General features: G+C 44.4%; 2 protein-coding genes across 4 annotated transcripts in view; one reads left to right on the top strand and one right to left on the bottom strand.

The window, feature by feature from the left end:
- LOC310846793 (sterol O-acyltransferase 1-like) overlaps positions 1–18,194 on the bottom strand; it is a 161,066-nt gene that overhangs the window by 101,360 nt on the left and 41,512 nt on the right. The gene's annotated exons all lie outside the window — the stretch shown is intronic.
- AXDND1 (axonemal dynein light chain domain containing 1) overlaps positions 1–18,194 on the top strand; it is a 42,530-nt gene that overhangs the window by 8,234 nt on the left and 16,102 nt on the right. For 2 of the 3 annotated variants that reach the window (XM_083743803.1, XM_083743804.1), the window contains 13 exons: positions 784–840; positions 934–1,042; positions 2,599–2,720; positions 3,823–3,963; positions 4,056–4,160; positions 4,251–4,371; positions 7,967–8,068; positions 10,338–10,504; positions 12,862–12,940; positions 13,903–14,137; positions 15,039–15,252; positions 16,561–16,654; positions 17,251–17,459. In XM_083743803.1, the coding sequence (XP_083599929.1) occupies positions 784–840; positions 934–1,042; positions 2,599–2,720; positions 3,823–3,963; positions 4,056–4,160; positions 4,251–4,371; positions 7,967–8,068; positions 10,338–10,504; positions 12,862–12,940; positions 13,903–14,137; positions 15,039–15,252; positions 16,561–16,654; positions 17,251–17,459 (1,755 nt within the window). The remainder of the gene's footprint in view (positions 1–783; positions 841–933; positions 1,043–2,598; positions 2,721–3,822; positions 3,964–4,055; positions 4,161–4,250; positions 4,372–7,966; positions 8,069–10,337; positions 10,505–12,861; positions 12,941–13,902; positions 14,138–15,038; positions 15,253–16,560; positions 16,655–17,250; positions 17,460–18,194) is intronic. The other variant, XM_083743805.1, reaches the window with a different exon arrangement.

The raw sequence follows: 18,194 nt of genomic DNA, 5'->3' as shown, positions 1-18,194 counted from the left end.
CTGCCAGGAGGCCAGTCCTGCAACTCCACCCCACCTGGCGATCTGCTCCTGGTTGCACCTACTTAATGGGATGAAGTGACAAGGCCAAAAGCGCCTGCATCTGGGCAGGAAACCTGTAAAAATTCTATTTCACCATTTTGCCGAGTTCAACACTTTCAATTTTTCAACTAAGGGATGCTCAACTTGCATATATTCGAAGGGACTGAAAAAAAATCTCAAACATAGATGTGAACGAGGGAAACTGCAAGCAGATTTGTTTACTATGGATCGATTAACAGAGCCCAGAGGCCAGAAATCTGAATTAGGACTTGAAAGTGTGAATCAGGGTTGCACTCTGCCCATTGGGCATCTCTGATCTGGCACTTTTCTCTGAGCCTGATTAACTTCTTGTACTGGAGTTAAGACTGGAAGGAAAATAAATTTGAATGACACATTGGGAAAAGAACAAAGACAAACATGGACCCATAATCTCATCTAGCCTAGCCCTTCATTTGGGCCCCATTTCTGCATGAGAAATATATAGCAGATTACCATTCCCCAGCCCCACTCTTTTCCTTACTCAGGTTCATTGTAGTTGTTTTATGTCACCGTGAGTCTCATTGTAACAGAGAACTTCTTCAATTAATTCACTTGCCTGCAACAGAGTGGCCCGTCTCTTAGTCTACTGTATTTTTAAATCTACACAATAAAAATAAAATAAATGGTTGAATCCTAGAGTCCAAAGAGATTTTTCAACTACAGTAGTCTATTGCTGTTAACATCATCATTATTAATCTGTTGCAGTAAATATACAACCCTACTTGAAGATGATGAAAACAGACTGCGGGTTTTCCCATCCATGTGAGTGACACTCTGAATCAAGATGCTTTTGTAGCGCATGCTATTGAAGGTGTTCTAAATCAGAGGCATGTCCCTTTGCTGCTGCCTTGTTAGGAAGCCGTCTGGGAGGCTGGAGGTCCTGCAGCTGATGAAGGTGATGGACACCATGCTTGAAAGGGCTGGAACAAATAATGAGGATGTTGGCGTAACAGGGGTTTCACAGGTAAATAATTCCTGCCAATCCTGATTCAATCGCATCCTCCTTGATATTGCCCACTTCTAGTTATACTGTATATCATTGCTGGTGAACCTCTAGTTTATGGGCCTCGTTAGGCCTGCCAGACCTCAGAGGCTGTCCCCCAGCCATTTGAGGCAAGCGATGCCCACCTCCCCTAGACATGACATCATATATGAGAGTTCAAGCTGCAGCTCTGGCTAAAGGAAGGGGAATTGGCAATGCACTCTTAAGTATGCTACCGATTCTTCCTTTGCATCAAAGTCATCATCGCTTTTTGAACTTGGTGTCGGCTTCGCCTTTGAGCCAGTGCCAATGACTGGGCTCAACCTCTTCAGCCTCGACTGGGCCAGGCAAGCTGCGAAAGCACTTCCACAGACCTTCCACTGCAGGGATGCAGGTCTAAGTGCAATGGACTCACAACTTTGAGCTGTGAGCACCAAACTCAGTGCCAAAGTCAGAGGAGCACAGCAGAGTATGAACTACACGAACGACGGCTCTGAAACATAACTTCTTTATTCTTTTATTCTTTTACAGCTACTGCAAACTAAAATAAACTAGAAACTAAAGATTAATGGAGACTGCTGGACTGCATGAGTGTTACAGTTGCTTAAGCAGTCATCTTATCTCTACACAGATAACACCCAGACTGGAGCGGAAGAAGCCATGAGCAGTTTCTGCCCCCTCCTTTCTGAAAACATTGTCAGGAGATTCTTGCAATGGGAGGGGTGAAATATCCACACTTGGCACTCTTTTTCATTACCTTGCCATGACAACGGGAAAAGGTGCCACATTCAAAAAGAACTGACTTTTTTGATGCAAAGAAAGAAGCAGGAGTTCACTTTCAGGGCACTCCCAATTCTTCCTTTGCATCCCTGGCTTAGATTTAAGTTGCACCTGCAAGGGAGCATTTTTCTTCTGCAGCCATGGCTTAAATTAAAGCCAGGCTACGAAGGAAGAATCTGGATTCTTCACTAGCCTTGTCCTGGATTCATGTATTATGACACAATATTGCTGTGGAGTTTGGACATAGTTCTTTCCTGACTTATCAGGTGTTTTGTTGCCATTAAGAGGCTTGTTGTTGTGTTGTCAAACTGTAAGAATAAGTGGGAGTAATCTTAGATTATCTGTTGGAGAGAATTAATATACTGGAGTACAACATGAAATCTAGTATTTAGGGCAAAGGCAGACATAGCATTTTAAGAATGGCAGGGGAGGTTTGTTAGCACTTTCACGGCTTTGTAAATTCTTTAATAATACAGTATTTAAGATAAGGGACAAACATATATGCAAGCAAACATATTTGTGATTTAAAAATATTATCCACCTGATAAATTAAGAACATGACTGAAGCATTTAACTGACTGGCATTCATTTGTTAATTTAAATAATGTACATGCCTCCTTTCAATAAAAATACTTTCAAGGTTGCCTAGAAATAAAAGCAATACCCCCCCCCCCCCAATGATGACAATAAAGAGAGTATCAAACAGCTCGTGCTTAGCTCTACAAAAATCACGACTTCTTTCTTGCCTCTTTCCCAAGATGCACAATGTCTTGGAGGTGCTTAAGGTGGAACAGAACATCTACAACATAGTGTTTCATGAAATCATCCGGCAAGTCAGTGTGGACTGCGCAGAACGGGGAGAGCTCCTTTCCAAGCTCAGGTCAGCGATCTAAGGAGCTCAACACCTTAAAATTAGTCCTGCAAGAAGAGGAGTATGTGATTGTTCTGGCCTGCACTGCAGGTTTGAGTGCCTGTACAATTATATGCAAGTGCAGAAAAAACACAGCTTGTGGTACTGCACTAGACACAGAAGTCAGCTTTCTGGGAATGTTGCCTTTGATTTGTTTTTTTTTTTAAACTACTTGCTAGTAGTTTGTGATGTCACATCCCACATCCATGTGATGTCACATCCCACATTCTTTATTTCCTCTTTCAATATGTGCTTGAAAGTGTGTGGGAAATGCCTGGTGAAATGTGAGAGAGCAGAGGTGTCTGAATATGATTCCAGGGGCCAGGAGGCCTGACATCATTGCCCTGCATGCCATCTCCATGGATAGCAGAAGAAGAATTATGAAGCTGCAGCATTTTGCAGCACTGCAAAGTCAGCTATCTTTCTTTGACACCTTTTAAATAAAAAAACCTTCCACCTTGTGCAGAGAGATTTGACTCAAGTTGTCTCTCATGCTCCTCAATAAATGCATTAATAATCTATTAATTTACCAAAGAGCAAGCAAGCCCAAACATTAGCAAAGTATGAAACGAAACCCTAACACATATCTCAGGGATTATTACATTTTAATAATGCTGCATGATTATTCCAATCCACACGATGACAAAGATAGCTGACTTCTGCACTAGGGCTCTTTTGCAGTGCTGAAGCATGCAGTCTGCTGGAAATGGAATTTAAATGTTGGTTTTGCATGGGTTCAACTAGTGCTAGTTTCCCCATAAGGACATATGGAGGGCATTACGTTGGCTACCCCCTCATACACCAATATATTTCCTGAGGTTATAATATTGATGGGTGTCAGGACAGATAAGGCAGTTTTGCTGTGTAGTGTCAACTTGTTTTCAGCATTCTGAGCATATTGAGAGTTCAAACTACTTGCAAAAAGCTTTATTCTATATTTGTTGTTCCCCAGCTATTTTCAGAAAGGATTCTCTCTTTAAATGATTGCTTAGCAAATATGCTTGAGTGAAACAGGGCTATTCCGCCTCCCCCGCCCCCCGCCTCACTTTTTCTGACATCGTCTCTCTTACAGACAAAGGTATGTTGAGCTGCTAGAACGAATTCCAAGACAGATGAGAAATCTCTACAGAGAAATGATGGCACAGAGAGTAATGGACAAACACATTACAGATGAATTATTCCATTTCAAGGAAGCTATAGGGAAACTGACAAGGTGATGATATTGACTGGTGTTTGCATTCAACTTTGCAAATAAAAGTTGTGATTGTACAAGGCAGCTGAGGGTATTGCTCTGTTCAACTGCAGGGAGCTTAATACCATCCGAGAACATGACCGTAGAGTCACTGTTGAAGCAGAGAAAGCCTATGAGGAGCTGGCAAAGGCGGTACAGGATTCCGAGATGAATGCAAAGTGAGTTCCAGATAAGATTGGAAGCAAGGGTTGCCGTAGGAGAATAGTAGAAGGCCTTTATATTTATATCTCGTGTCATTACCCTTTCAGCCTTTTGGATGAATATCGCGAACTGTATGAATTGCAGAGAAGAAGACTTGAGGGCCAGATCCACCAGTTAACCCAAGAAAAAGAGCTGTGGAGCAATGCTACGTATGAGTTGGCTCTCAAGGTAGCTGGCCAAAGAGGCATTGCGTACTTCTGCTAAAAATGCTATTCTCTCCCTGTTATGTCCGGTGCTTCTGCTAGAAGATCCTTTAGATCAGAGGTCGGCAACCTTAATCGGAGGATGGGCCGGTGGACGTTTCGTCCGTCGGAGGGTGGGCCAGAGCATGTGTCCACACGCGCTCTTCTGGGTCGGAGGAGCGCCGGTGTGTGTGTGTGTGTGTGCACACGCTATTTCCAGCACTCCTCCGACCCGGAAGTGCGCCAGAAATGGTGTGTGTGCATGCGCACAAGCGCTTCTCCGTCCCGCACGTGTGCGCATACGCTATTTCCATCGCACATCCGGGTCGGAGGAGCGCCCGTGCACATGCGCACAGGTGCCATCAACCCAGAAGTCGGTCCCTGCACTGTGCCGCGCTAGTAAGAGCAGGTGGCGGGGGCAGCAGCGTGGCGGCAGGGGGCGCCATGTCGCGGTTATGCAAGCCTTGTGGGCCACTACCGGCCCATGGGCCTTAGGTTGCCGACTCCTTCTTTAGATTGTTTTGGCTGCTTTTGTTGCACTATCATTTGTTAAACTAAAAGTATGTCCTTTAAAACAAATTATTTCCATGTTACAGAGGGCAACAAAGAATAGACACATTGCATTTCATTCTCTGCTAGCTGTATAGTTTTTCTAAAAATATCTCTACAGTGCAAGTAAGTCAGGGATCGCCAACATGGTGCCTGCAGGCACCACTGTGCCCACTGCCTCCTATGGAGCCTGCAAAAGGTCTAAGTAAATATATTTTCAAAAATGCACAAGAGTCAGTTTGCTCTTTCATCGCAGTTCCTGCTTGAACTGATTCAGCCTCTTCTACAACAGACAACTCCTCAAACATGCCCTCTTTTCGTTGGAGGCCAGGATTGGACACCCACCCTCCCATTTTGAACAGAGGGGTGAAAGGCATGAAGAACATTAATATCCGTCAAAACAAAAAAAATTCCTTCCAGTAGCACCTTAAAGACCAACTAAGTCAGTTCTTGGTATGAGCTTTCGTGTGCATGCACACTTCTTCAGATACACATTAATATCCGTGACATCAGTTTCCTGATAGAGCTGTTACACAGTTAAAAAGTCTGGTTGAGCAATCTTGTGGGCCTTCCAGCCAATGACCCACTTATGCTGGCAAAAGTTAGTTGCCATCCTATGTACTCCCAGTACAAAAAATGAGGAGACAAGACAAGCATTACAAAACACAAAGCAGCCATTCACCCAGTGACCTTCGCAACAGTGGCAGTGTTATGACTGAATACCATATCTTTGGTTTGAATTGTGTGACTTTGGAGTAGGGGCCAAGAACAACATCTGAAGGAGTTTCAGAGTTTGACATACCGTATTTTTCCCTCTATAACATGCAGATTTTTTCTCCTAAAAAGGAAAGGGAAATGTCTGTGCGTGTTATTGAGCGAATGTGTGGTCCCTGGAGCCAAATGGCGCGAGTGGAGGCAAAGAAAATCAGGCAAAAATCAAATCGCAAGTCTCGGAGAAGGGAAACCTGAAAAGAGGAAGCGGCTGCTTTCCTGCATTCTGCCTCAGGGTCTTACTGCCCACCCTCCTCTGTTTCCTTGCTGTGTTTGCTCAAACGGAACAAAGAGCAAGGAAAGCCCCTCCCCTCCAGGCAAGCAGAGGGGAAAGCAGAGTGTCGTCTCTGTGCTCCGGTGCTGCTGAAAACATGCAGGAGAGAGAGAGAGAGCGCGCGCGCTGGCTGGCTTGGGTGGGTAGGTGAGGGAAGACTTTTGCCTTCCTTTCCTCCCTCCCGTTATACCCCTCTCCTGCATTCTTAGCCAGCTGCTTCTCTGCACACCCCTCTCGTGCTCCTTGTCCGTTCTGTGTTTTTCCTTCCCTCCCCACTTAAAATGTGGTTAAAAAGCATGGATCCACATGGATCCTCAGGATCTTTGCATTGGGTCACCCCAAATTCACCATCAGATCACATAGCATGTCCATGGCTACAGCTTGCCCCCCCAAAATCACGCACCCACTGTTGCCTGGGGCTGCAATGGTGCAAAAATGTGGTTAAAAAGCATGGATCCACATGGATCCTCGGGATCTTTGCATTGGGTCACCCCAAATTCACCATCAGATCACATAGCATGTCCATGGCTACAGCCTGCCCCCCAAAAATCACGCACCCACTGTTGCCTGGGGCTGCAATGGTGCAAAAATGTGGTTAAAAAGCATGGATCCACATGGATCCTCAGGATCTTTGCATTGGGTCACCCCAAATTCACCATCAGATCACATAGCATGTCCATGGCTACAGCTTGCCCCCCCCAAATCACACACCCACTGTTGCCTGGAGCTGCAATGGTGCAAAAACATGGTTACAAAACATGGATCCACATGGATCCTCAGGATCTTTGCATTGGGTCACCCCAAATTCACCATCAGATCACATGTCTGTGGCCACAGCATGAAGCACAAAAATGATACATCCACTGTTTCATTCAGAATGTTTTTTCCCTTGTTTTCCTCCTCTAAAAACGATGTGCGTGTTATGGTCAGGTGCGTGTTATAGAGCGAAAAATACGGTAGTCCCATTCCTTCCGAGACATGCCACTGTCCCATTTTGGCAGAATGTGGGCATAGCTCAACATATGCTAGTATAGGGGCCTTCCATCAAATCCTGAAAAACTCAAGGATTAAGGCATTGTGCCTTAAAGTTGTTTGTTTGTGTTAATTTTAATTGATGGGAAGATTTCCATATGAATGTAACACAGCATTTGTTGTTGTTGTTGTTGTTTTAGTGCATTAACCAGCCATTATTCTCCTTAAAAACATAAATATTATGTTGAAATAGTTAGTTGTAATTCTGGAAATGGATCTTCACTGGCAGGGGAATATATTTTGGTACCTGTAGGCATCCACCAGAACTCAAAACATCCCTGTGCATATGTGGTTCATAGCACAATGCACTAAGTTTAATTTCAAACTAATTAGAAAGTACAAATTTGCAGAGTGCAAACTGCTTCTTATTTTTGTGGGGGGTGGGGAAGAGAACGGTGATGGTTTTGCCCCTCTTCTACTGCTGTTGCAATGCACCTTCCTGGCCAGTGCAATTCACAATTCCCTCCTCCTCCATGTTGTAATCTTGAGTGCCATTTGATGAAGAAAGCTGTATTGAGGGAACACACCTTAGGTCTTTTTGCGAAACAAGGAGACTACTGAAAAGCTGTCTCGATGTTATCATGTGATGCCAGTAGGCGTCCTCATGAAAAGACATTCCCCATCTTCTCTCCAAAGAGAAGCGCTCTTCTAAGAGGGTGTCTGCCACTCACAAGTGCTGGGTTGTGATGCATGCATAAGTTGTATCAGGTGTCAGGTTAGAAGAAATATCTTTTCTTCTATAAGAAGGAAGAATGCCTCAAAGAGGACACTTGCCACCTGTGGTTGTTGTTGTTTAACACTTAAAACATGCTGTTCAGATTAACTGAGAACCGATTAACAGTTTTTAATTTAGTTTTCCAGCTTTGTTGACGAAACACCTCAAACGTCTAAGCTGTACTGTGCATACTTAATTGGGCACGCTCCATACCTTTAATCATCTTTTGTTCCATTTCAGGTAATTGAAAAGAACAAGCTGATCTTGGCTCGCAGAATGTATGACAGTGAAAAGGCTTGGGTCAAAGGCATGAGGCATTTCATTATGATGTTGGCATCACAGGTACAATTGCTTAAGAGCACCTAAGTGGGAAAGGGATGTCAGCTAGTTTTGTTCGTTTGTTCCAGAATGGCTGTGTGTGAAAGGTGGCTTGCTGCTACTCCTGGATCCTTTGCTATCACTTGAGGCTTGAGTACTTTCTATCAGCTTCAGCTGCTGACTCAGCTGTGCCCCTATCAATTCAATTCAAAATCCTTTATTCGGCATAGCACACCACACATTAACAAACAAACATCATATACAAACTGTATAAAATACGGGTACAGCAAACACAATGTATCCTAGTCCTATTCTTAACTCCCAGAAATTAATCGATGTACATGAATAACATAATACAATATAATATAAAATAATAATACAACGCAACATCACCTACCATTAACAACCACTAAGTCTCTTTATCATGGCCCATTCTTTCTTCATGGACAGCCCCTATCTAGACAAGGATAGCCTAATCTCTGTCACCTGTGCTTTGTCAACCTCTAGGTTAGATTACTGCAATGTGTGATACATAGGGCTGCCTCTGAAGACAGTTCAGGAACCTCAGCTGGTGCAAAATTTAGTGGACAGGTTGCTCACCGGGGCAAGATGCTTTGAGCATACTATACTGATCCTGGCATGACTGCATTGGCTGCCCATTAGTTTCTGGGCCCAATTCAGAGTGCTAGTTTTGACCTATAAAGCCTTAAATCAGGGGTCAGCAAACTTACCGTGCCTTGGGCTGGTGTCTCTAGCACCGATTACATGGCGGGCCGGAGGGCGGGGGAGCGTGTGCCCATGCACGTGCGCACACACTATTTCTGTCGCACTTCCGGGTCAGAGGAGCACCGGAAATAGCTTGTGCGCATGTGCAGGGGCCTCCTCCGACCCGGATGTGCACCGGAAATAACGCTTGCGCATGCACAAATAACGTGCATGTGCGAAGAACCCTTTCGCATGCGCAGAAGCTATTCCTGGTGCTCCTCTGACCTGGAAGTGGGCAGCCGTGCAGCGCAGAGCCGGTAAGAGCGGGCGGCGGCAGTGGGGGTCGCCCCAAGCCAGATAAACGAGTCCTTTGGGCCTTAGTTTGGGGACCCCTGCCTTAAATGGTCAGGACCACAATACCTGACAGACTGCCTCTTCCCATATGAACTGGCCTGGACCCTCTGATCATAATCTGAGGCCCTTCTTCGTGTGGCTCCTCCATGAGAGGCTTGGAGCGTGGCAATATGAGAACAGGCCTTCTCTGTGGTCGCTCCCCATTTGTGGAATGCTCTCCCCAGGGAGGCACCAGCTGAAAATGCTTCTCCATAACCAGGCTTTTGGCTGATGAAACATTTTATGGCCCTTAAAATGTGTTTGTGGGAGGGGGGATTATTGATTTGCTTTTGTTTTCCAATGTAGTTTGTGTTCTCGTGTTGTATTTTTCTGCTCTGTGATCTTTGAATGAAGGGCGGCATACAAACACAACAGCAACAATACTGTTTCTGGGCATATGTGTCTCCATTACACAGTCTATTTTTCTGGATTACATCTCTGCTCGAGTACTCCTAGAGAAGTGGGGCAGGGAGCTGGGGACGACTGTATATTTAGAACAGTTTTATGACACTCCATGTTAGTTGGGCCCAGGCTGGCAAAATGGCTAAAAAGCTGGTAGTGTTGACTGGCAGCAGTGTGTCTAGTGCTTCATATGATTAAAAGCCTATGTCCCAGTCTAAATATGTCCAGCGATGCATGTTTGAGTGTCAGTGTTGCACTTGTAAGATTTTAGCTGTGTGTACTGTGGAAATAAGGGATGCTGGTGGCGCTGTGGGTTAAACCACAGAGCCTAGGACTTGCTGATCAGAAGGTCAGCTGTTCGAATCCCCGCGACGGGGTGAGCTCCCGTTGCTCGGTCCCTGCTCCTGCCAACCTAGCAGTTCGAAAGCACGTCAAAGTGCAAGTAGATAAATAGGGACTTCTCCGGTGGGAAGGTAGACAGCGTTTCCGTGCGCTGTTCTGGTTCGCCAGAAGCGGCTTAGTCATGCTGGCCACATGACCCGGAAGATATACGCCGGCTCCCTCGGCCAATAAAGCGAGGTGAGCACTGCAAGCCCAGAGTCGGCCACGACTGGACCTAATGGTCAGGGGTCCCTTTACCTTATATGCATAGTATTATTTGCTTAGCAATTTAGATGTCTGCTGTAAGCAGGCTTTTATGATTATTTTGATCTTTATGGCTTTTTAAAAATCTATTTTTCTTATGGATTCCTTCTCTACCCCCAATCCCATTTTTCTCTTGTGATTCATTCAGGATGCAACTGATCTTTCCACTCTGCAGGAGCTGACACAGGAGTTTCGGGAACGCGTGAGCCAAATTGGCACAGAATTGGAACAAATCGAAGAAACCAGTAGGGATAGGGCTAGGAGTATTCAGAATGGTTTGGCTGGTTGGCTCAGTTACTTCCAGAATCACGTTCTGTGAGTCTCAAGGAATGATCCTTTATAATTGGGGGGCCTCTGTTCTGCCTTCCACATACACTGGAGCAGTACGTGGTCAAAGATCATTTTTTTTATTTTTTTAAATTGTCCAATAAAAAACATCCATTTAATATATCCAATCATAGTACTCCAATTAAAATAAAAAAACTAAAATAAAAAAGACCAATTATAGTCCAAATTATATTTATTCATTTTTCAGAGCTCCCCATGGTCTGGATCTCTGAAGCATATCTCCACATCTTAGTCCTGCTTCTCCCCGTTGTTTCCATATTTTCCACATATCGATTTTAACGCTTCATAATTCTTTGTCCCTGAGTCCACGATTCTCAAAACATAATGTACTTTCATCTGTCGAATATAGCTTTGTTAATATACGGTATTTTTTGCTCTATAAGACTCACTTTTCCCTCCTAAAAAGTAAGGGGAAATGTGTGTGCGTCTTATGGAGCGAATGCAGGCTACGCAGCTATCACAGAAGCCAGAACAGCAAGAGGGATTGCTGCTTTCACTGCGCAGCGATCCCTCTTGCTGTTCTGGCTTCTGAGATTCAGAATATTTTTTTCCCTTGTTTTCCTCCTCCAAAAACTAGGTGCGTCTTGTGGTCCGGTGCGTCTTATAGAGCGAAAAATACAGTATATTTTTCCAACTGTCTTTTTATCAGCTCAGCTTCCTCTGATTCCTTATAAAAAAAAAGGAGGTTAATTTTTTAAGGGTGCCACTATGTGTACTTGATTTAAACATCAGGTTGCCATCAGCACTGAGCTAACACTGATTTCACATACAGCTGACCTATCTCATCAATCCTGAAATTTGTGTAAGGTTTACTCCTTAGCTATATTTGAAATACCTGGTTTATTTACAGTTATAGAAGCAGAACCTATTAGAAGCAAACAGATAACCGTGCAACAGGCAGCGAATCCACCAAACCTGCTTGTATTTCTCAGAGAATATATTCACACAAGTTGCTTCATAGTCAAGTTGCTTCTCCCTAAATTCAAACTGGAAAGCTCTCTCTGAACTATTTCTTGTGCTCTCCTAATTGCTGATAGGTGCTGCATTGCAAAGGCCATCAGTGAATATTAAAGTTCATTTGCCAAATCCTTAGACTGACCAAGCGATGCATTAAGCTAGGGATGGGGACCCCTTTGTGGCATCCATGAATTAAGCAAAGCCACAGTGATAAACCCATTCGGAGTAAGTTCCAAACAATAGGCTCTTGAAGGTGCTTCAGTTTCTTTCTTTGTGTCTCAAGCAAGGTATGCACACAGCAGGAGTTTATTCTGTAGGAATGAAAATCACGGGAGACGAGTAGTAGGTGTCATGTGAGAGGCGTCTGCCGGGGAAGTCCCGGGAACTCTCTTTTATTGAATATTACAAACATTGCCACAGGTGTACTTGTGGCTGATTGGTTGATACAAACACAAAGAAACTCATTGCCTATTGGTTAATGCAAATGCAAGGCGAGAATTACATGTGAGGGGTGGGAATTACATGTGAACATTAATCACTGGTAGATTAAAGGCTGGGAAACGAGGTTGGGACTAGACAAGCATGAAACCTCCTAACTAAAGATTAATATGGCATGAAACAATTACTAATGATTGATCATAACATGAAAGAATACAATAATCAAGTTCTATAGATGTGGTCAGCTATGCATGGAGTACAAGTCACCATGAACTTTAGGTGAACGGAGAGATGAGGGAATGTCTTGGTGTTTGGAGCAGGTTCGTACAGTGTGTGCAGAAACAGAGAGAAGATTATAAGCGAGACTTCCCAGAATGCAAGAGAAAAGAAGCAATACTTCCCATAGTAAGACTTCCCATAAGGCCACAGTTATGTGTAGAAAGAGATGCAATGCTTCCCTATAATGCAACAGTTATGTGCAGAGGGAAAACATATGTGCAGAAGGAAAACTTCCCTTTATCTCCCCCTTTCTTTTCTTTTTCTTTTTTTAGGTGTCATAAGTCTTTTCTCTCGGCTTCTTTCTCCCCCTCAGCCACCCAATAAAATCCTTGCTGCTTATTTTGCGAAATGGCAACACCAATTGTAAACCAAAGGGGAGATATGGGCAGATTTATTTCGAGCATGCGTTGGCAAACCACGTATCTCGTAGTATCTTCTGTCCCATCCTCCCTGGCGAACTTATTTTGGGCATTTGCTGGCACACCACTAATCCCGAAATATTTTTGCCTTATTTACCCAGTACGCCTCGCAAAAAAGAAAAGAAAGGGGGAGATAAAGGGAAGTTTTCCTTCTGCACATATGCAGACACCCGGGTCAAGAGTGTGTATTCTTTGCTATATAATTCCCACCTCCTCTCTTTGACTTCCCAGTGGAAAAGGAACTTACACTTTTGCAAAAGGAGCCTCTTTATTGGATCAAATCCTTGTGGATCTGAAGGTCTGGGAAAAGGTAAGGGGTTTCCAGTACCAATCACAGTATTAAATATTATTATGTATTGGGTATTTAGATGTCTCCCCTGCAGGTAACATGCTTGTTTGTAGGCAGCCAATCACGCATCACTTTATTTATTGTCCTTAAATGTTTTTCTGCCTTAGGAAGCTAAAAGTGGCTTGTGCAGCCATTCAGTCCCTAATTAGGACTGCTTCTGCTAATGTTTATCAGTGCATTCATTGACTCATATTATCACTGCAGCCAGTAAAGGGCAAGCTTGATATGGCATAGGAAGAGTGTGAAATTCCTTTGCTTACTTCAGCTGTAGGCCAGGGCTCTGAATTCAAGGAAAGCAGCAGTCTTCATGTTGAATTTCATGCTTCTCCTCGGATTTGTTTATGTGTGTGTGTTTTCACCAAAATTACCTCTGCTGCTTCACTCCTCTCCAGTTTGTGTGAAAGGACACAAGTTATGTGTTATCTTTTTTCTTCTGTGTGGAGAAAAACAGCATAGGGGAGGGCAGAGCAAGTCTTACCAGGCAAATTGCTCACGGGGAAAAGGTTGAGCATCCCCACATCACTCATTACTTCAGTCAAATTTGGAGCCTCCAGAAGGAGCAAGGGTTGACTTTCTGTAAGTTATAAATAAATAAACAGTGGTACCCTTCCAGTGCCCACGATTTCACATCTTGTTTGGTCCTAAAATCTTTAGGCTTTCTGGGTCATGTGGCCAACATGACTAAACGGCTTCTGGCGCAACGGGACACCGTGATGAGTGCCAGAGCGCACAGAAATGCCATTTAGCTTCCTGCTGCAGTGGTACCTATTTATCTACTTGCACTGGTGTGCTTTCAGACTGCTAGGTTGGCAGGAGCTGGGACAGAGCAATGGGAGCTCACCTTGTTGCGTGGACTTGAACTGAGCATACAGTCCCTGAGAAAGCTTTCAGGAAATTATGGCATTTGTCCCTTCTCCTGCTAGATGTTGAATGAGGAGATGGCGCAGTTTGGTGGAGAAATCCTCCTTCTGAGACAAGAGCCCCTCACGGTGACTACTAATCTACAGAAGCAATGGGTGGACCTGGGACTTGTTGTGCATGGGCGTCACAAGACTCTCAAGGGAAGGATGCCTGTTGAGTTGAAAATGCTGGAGAGAATCAACAAGCAGTCCACTCTTCTCTGTGAGCAGTACCGTATAAGGATTTGTGGAGATAATGGTGAGAAACAGCTGGGTTTTCCCAAAAAGATTTTTTGGAGCACCTCTGGCAAAGGAAATTAAGAACCTTTTCCTGATATGATTCATAAGAACATAAGAAGAGCTTGCAGGATCAGGCCAGTCGCCCACCTAGTACAGCATCCTGCTCTGTGGTTCCCAGCAACTGGTATTTGGAAGAATTGCTGCCTCCAACTTGGAGGTAGAGCATAGTCTTCACGGCTGGTAGCCACTGATAGCCCTCCATCACTGCCTCCTGGGGAGCAAGTTCCATAGTTTGTGCACTGTTTGAATAAGTCCTTTCTTTTGCCTGTCCCAAATCTTCCAACGTTCAGTTTCATTGAATGGCCGCAAGTTCTAAAGTTACAAGAGAGAGAGGGAGGAAAAACTTCCTCTCTCCATTTTCTCGATGCCACGCATTGTTTTATAAACTTCTATCATGTTGCTTCTCACTCGGCGTTTCTCTAAACCAGGCATCCCCAAACTCGGCCCTCCAGTAGTTTTGGGACTACAGTTCCCATCATCCCTGACCACTGGTCCTGTTAGCTAGGGATGATGGGAGTTGTAGTCCCAAAACATCTGGAGGGCCGAGTTTGGGGGTGCCTGCTCTAAACTAAAAGGTTCCAAAGGCTGCAGCCTTTCTTCGTAGGGCAGTCATTCTATCCCTTCGATCATTTTGCCCACCTTTTTCTGATCCTTTTCCTGATGAGCCGACCAGAACGGTAAACAGTACTCCAACTGTGGTTGCACCGTAGATTTGTATAACAGCATCGTTCTGAAACGCTTGCTTGCACTGGCAAAACCATTGCCTTAGCATGGTGTTTCCACCTCTTAGGTTTATGTTTAACTCGAATTGCCTTCCTACATCATTTCTTGTAATTTTACGTATATTTTTCTCTCTCCAGGATCTGCTAGAATTTTAACGTCTTTGATCAACAGCTTGGAAGACTGGAGCTTCAAGCTGCTTGCCAACAAGCAAAAGGGTTCTATGCATGAAACGGAGTGGATAAAATTTTTCCAGACAGTTTCTGAATGGATAGCCCAGATAGACGATCTCTTGAGCTTCATTGGTTCCGGCGACACTGTAGAGGACCGAAGGCTTAGAGCATTTCATAGCTTGTAAGATGAGATGATTTTCAAAGCTGTTTGCTTTGCTTCTGTAGAGCACTTGTATCAGGACAGATAACCATCTTTTGATAGAAACTTTCAGATGACAGAGCCCTTCACTTCTGAGTCATCAGTTGAGATCAGATGGTTGGGTGGAGACACAGTTGAATAACTGTTAACTAATAATATTAACAGAATTTTGAATTCAGCAAGAGTTTAAAGTGCAGCAATATTGGCACCAACCATTGACCTCTTCCTGCCCCGGTCAAAAAACTGGCAGGGGCTCTTTAACCCCACCCTCTGCCATGAACAGCGAGAGGGGGGTAGACGGAGCTCTCCCTTTCCTTGCAGCTCTGCTGGTAATCTGAAGGAGCCTTTGCTGCTGGTCACACTGAGGCTTGGACTAAAGAGCCCTTTGGCTCAGTAATGGATCAGTATGGGTCAGTTGTGTGGAGCCCCCCTCCTGATGCCATTGCTACACCTTACCTAGAGGGGAATTGGTCCAGCTGCACAGCCCCGCCCTCACTGCCATTCTGCCCTACTCTGCCACAGCTCTGCCCCAGCACACCCTCCTGCTTTGGCTGTGTCACAAGTCTGGTGGACACATGCAAGAACCTCTGTCCCCGACACCTTTGCTTTCTGTTTGCAAGAGGATTCGTTGTTATGCAGTGTCAGATTTCTACTAGGCTCAGATGGAAATGCCCCACTCCATCATTCAGCTCTTCACAACCCCATTCCCACCTCATTCTGTTGCATATGTCAAGGGCCCGAGAGCAGTCAATAGGACAAATAAACAGCAAAAACCTATGTTACGCCATGCAATTTTAAAAGTCCTTTGTCCATGTCTTGGCTTGTATGGGAGAGAGCAACAAGGCGTCTTTGGATTGCTGGGGTCCAGCAAAAAAATTGTCATCAATCCCCATAATATTGAACCAGTCAGACGGATGGCAATTGTCATTGCCAAAAATGATTTCCCCTGTAATCTTGGCTCATCTCTTCTTACCATGAAAGAAAAGATAGAAGAGCTCCATGTCTTTTCTCTCATGAATGCAATAAAGTCTGGAAGATGTGATTCTGAGAAGACCGTTATGAGGAAGAGAGTTCAGCCGCCCTTGCCAGATCAGTGTTGCATCCTTTGAAATTGAAATTATACTTTCAGCTTGACCAGTCTGTGGAATTTTATTCTCAGCTCAGAATTTGGGGGTTCTTTGAGCCCATTTTAATAATGATTTTGGAAGTTAAGGGTCTAAGGTAGTGTCTGGTCTTGATCTAATTGGTTATGATGTTGTTATTGTTGTTGACTTAATTGTTTCCTTTAAGGTTGATACCTGAGGATGTGTTCAAGAAGATTCAGCAGTGGATCCTGACAACCACTAGTGGTTCCGAGAAAGAAAATGATCAGCTCAGCCATGAAGTAGGTGTCCTGGTGTTTTTCCAACTTTTAACAGCAGAGGCACACTTGTTTCAAACTAAAATGGAGGGCAAACCTCACTCTTAAAACACTCTAAATGTAAGCCTTTTTATGTATTAAGTAATAATTACCTTTGCTCAGAAGAGGCCCACCTTGTGTTTCTGCATGTGTCACTCTTCTGAGCTTGTGTCTTGATTAGAAGCAGCCAATCCCAAAGAAGTAAGTCAGGCAGAGAGAGAGAGAAGAGGCAGCCTTTTTTGAAGGCCAGAAGTTCTGCTGCGTGTCTGTATTGAGAGCAGTTGAAATGGTCAGTTTGCAGCTGATGCAGAATTGGAGAGATGTAGATTTCTATAGCAAAGCTAAAAAGCAACAATATAAAAAGTGGGTCTTGTTGCAGGCTAAGGATAGGTCTTGGATCTGAAAAGCTCCCCCTTTTTTCTTCCTATATGATGTCTGTCTTGTGCATGTGTACAGATGTACAGAGAAAAGAGGTCCCTGGGACTTGTTCCTGTGCAAGCAGACCTGGGATTTCAGCCCTAGTGTTCATGCTGTGACTTTGTGGTATAGCTTGAATCCACCTTGCTCTAAACTTCCTACAGCTGAACGACTTCCACAATGCTCTAAGCAAGTGGATGGTCAACCTGCTCATCCACATGGCTCCAGACCACATCTCTCGTGATACCCTCCCCTTGACTGAAGCAGAAGCGGCAAGGCAGGCGGAGAGGAAGCTGCTGAACATTTTCAAGCTGGAAGGAGAAGCCACAGGCCTGGCTGCAAAGCTGAGCACATTCTCCTGCTACATAGTCAGGTATTGCTGATCCCACAGAATCTCATCCGCTTCATAAAGTCATCCCACCAGGCAGGAAGGAAGCCATGACAGAAAAGCTATGTGGCAATGACCTCTGGTAATAACAGAGAGCACATGATAGGGAACATCTAGTGATATCTCTGTCTCAGCTACCCACACAGTAAGTGAACAGCAATGTTTCCCTCACAAGGCTGCTGGAGGATGAACGCACATTTTTATTTATATGTGGTATAGATGTAGATCATGACATGACCAAGTACTGAAGGAGGTTTTTGTGGCCCGGTTTGTTTTAGTGCCTCAGCCTCACCTGTTCCACCTGGTTCTACAGGGAACCAGGCAGAGGGCCTTCTTGGTAGTGGCACCCACCCTGTGGAACACTCTCCCTTCAGATGTCAAAGAGATAAACGACTACCTGACATTTCGAAGACACCTGAAGGCAGCCCTGTTTAGGGAAGTTATTAATGTGTGACATTTTAATGTATTTTTAATCTTTGTTGGAAGCTGCCCAGAGTGGCTGAGGAGATGCAGCCAGATGGGTGGGGTACAAATAAATTTATTATTATTATTATTATTATTATTATTATTATTATTATTATTATTAAAAGGGATGTGGGTGGTGCTGTGGGTTAAACCACAGAGCCTAGGACTTGCCGATCAGAATGTCGGCGGTTCGAATCCCCGTGATGAGGTGAGCTCCCGTTGCTCGGTCCCTGCTCCTGCCAACCTAGCAATTCA

Source organism: Podarcis gaigeae, assembly GCF_964106915.1.
Source record: "Podarcis gaigeae genome assembly, chromosome: 6".
NCBI classification, from domain to species: domain Eukaryota; kingdom Metazoa; phylum Chordata; class Lepidosauria; order Squamata; family Lacertidae; genus Podarcis; species Podarcis gaigeae.
Note: the sequence above shows the minus strand (reverse complement) of the source record. Positions and strands in the feature narration are given on the sequence as shown.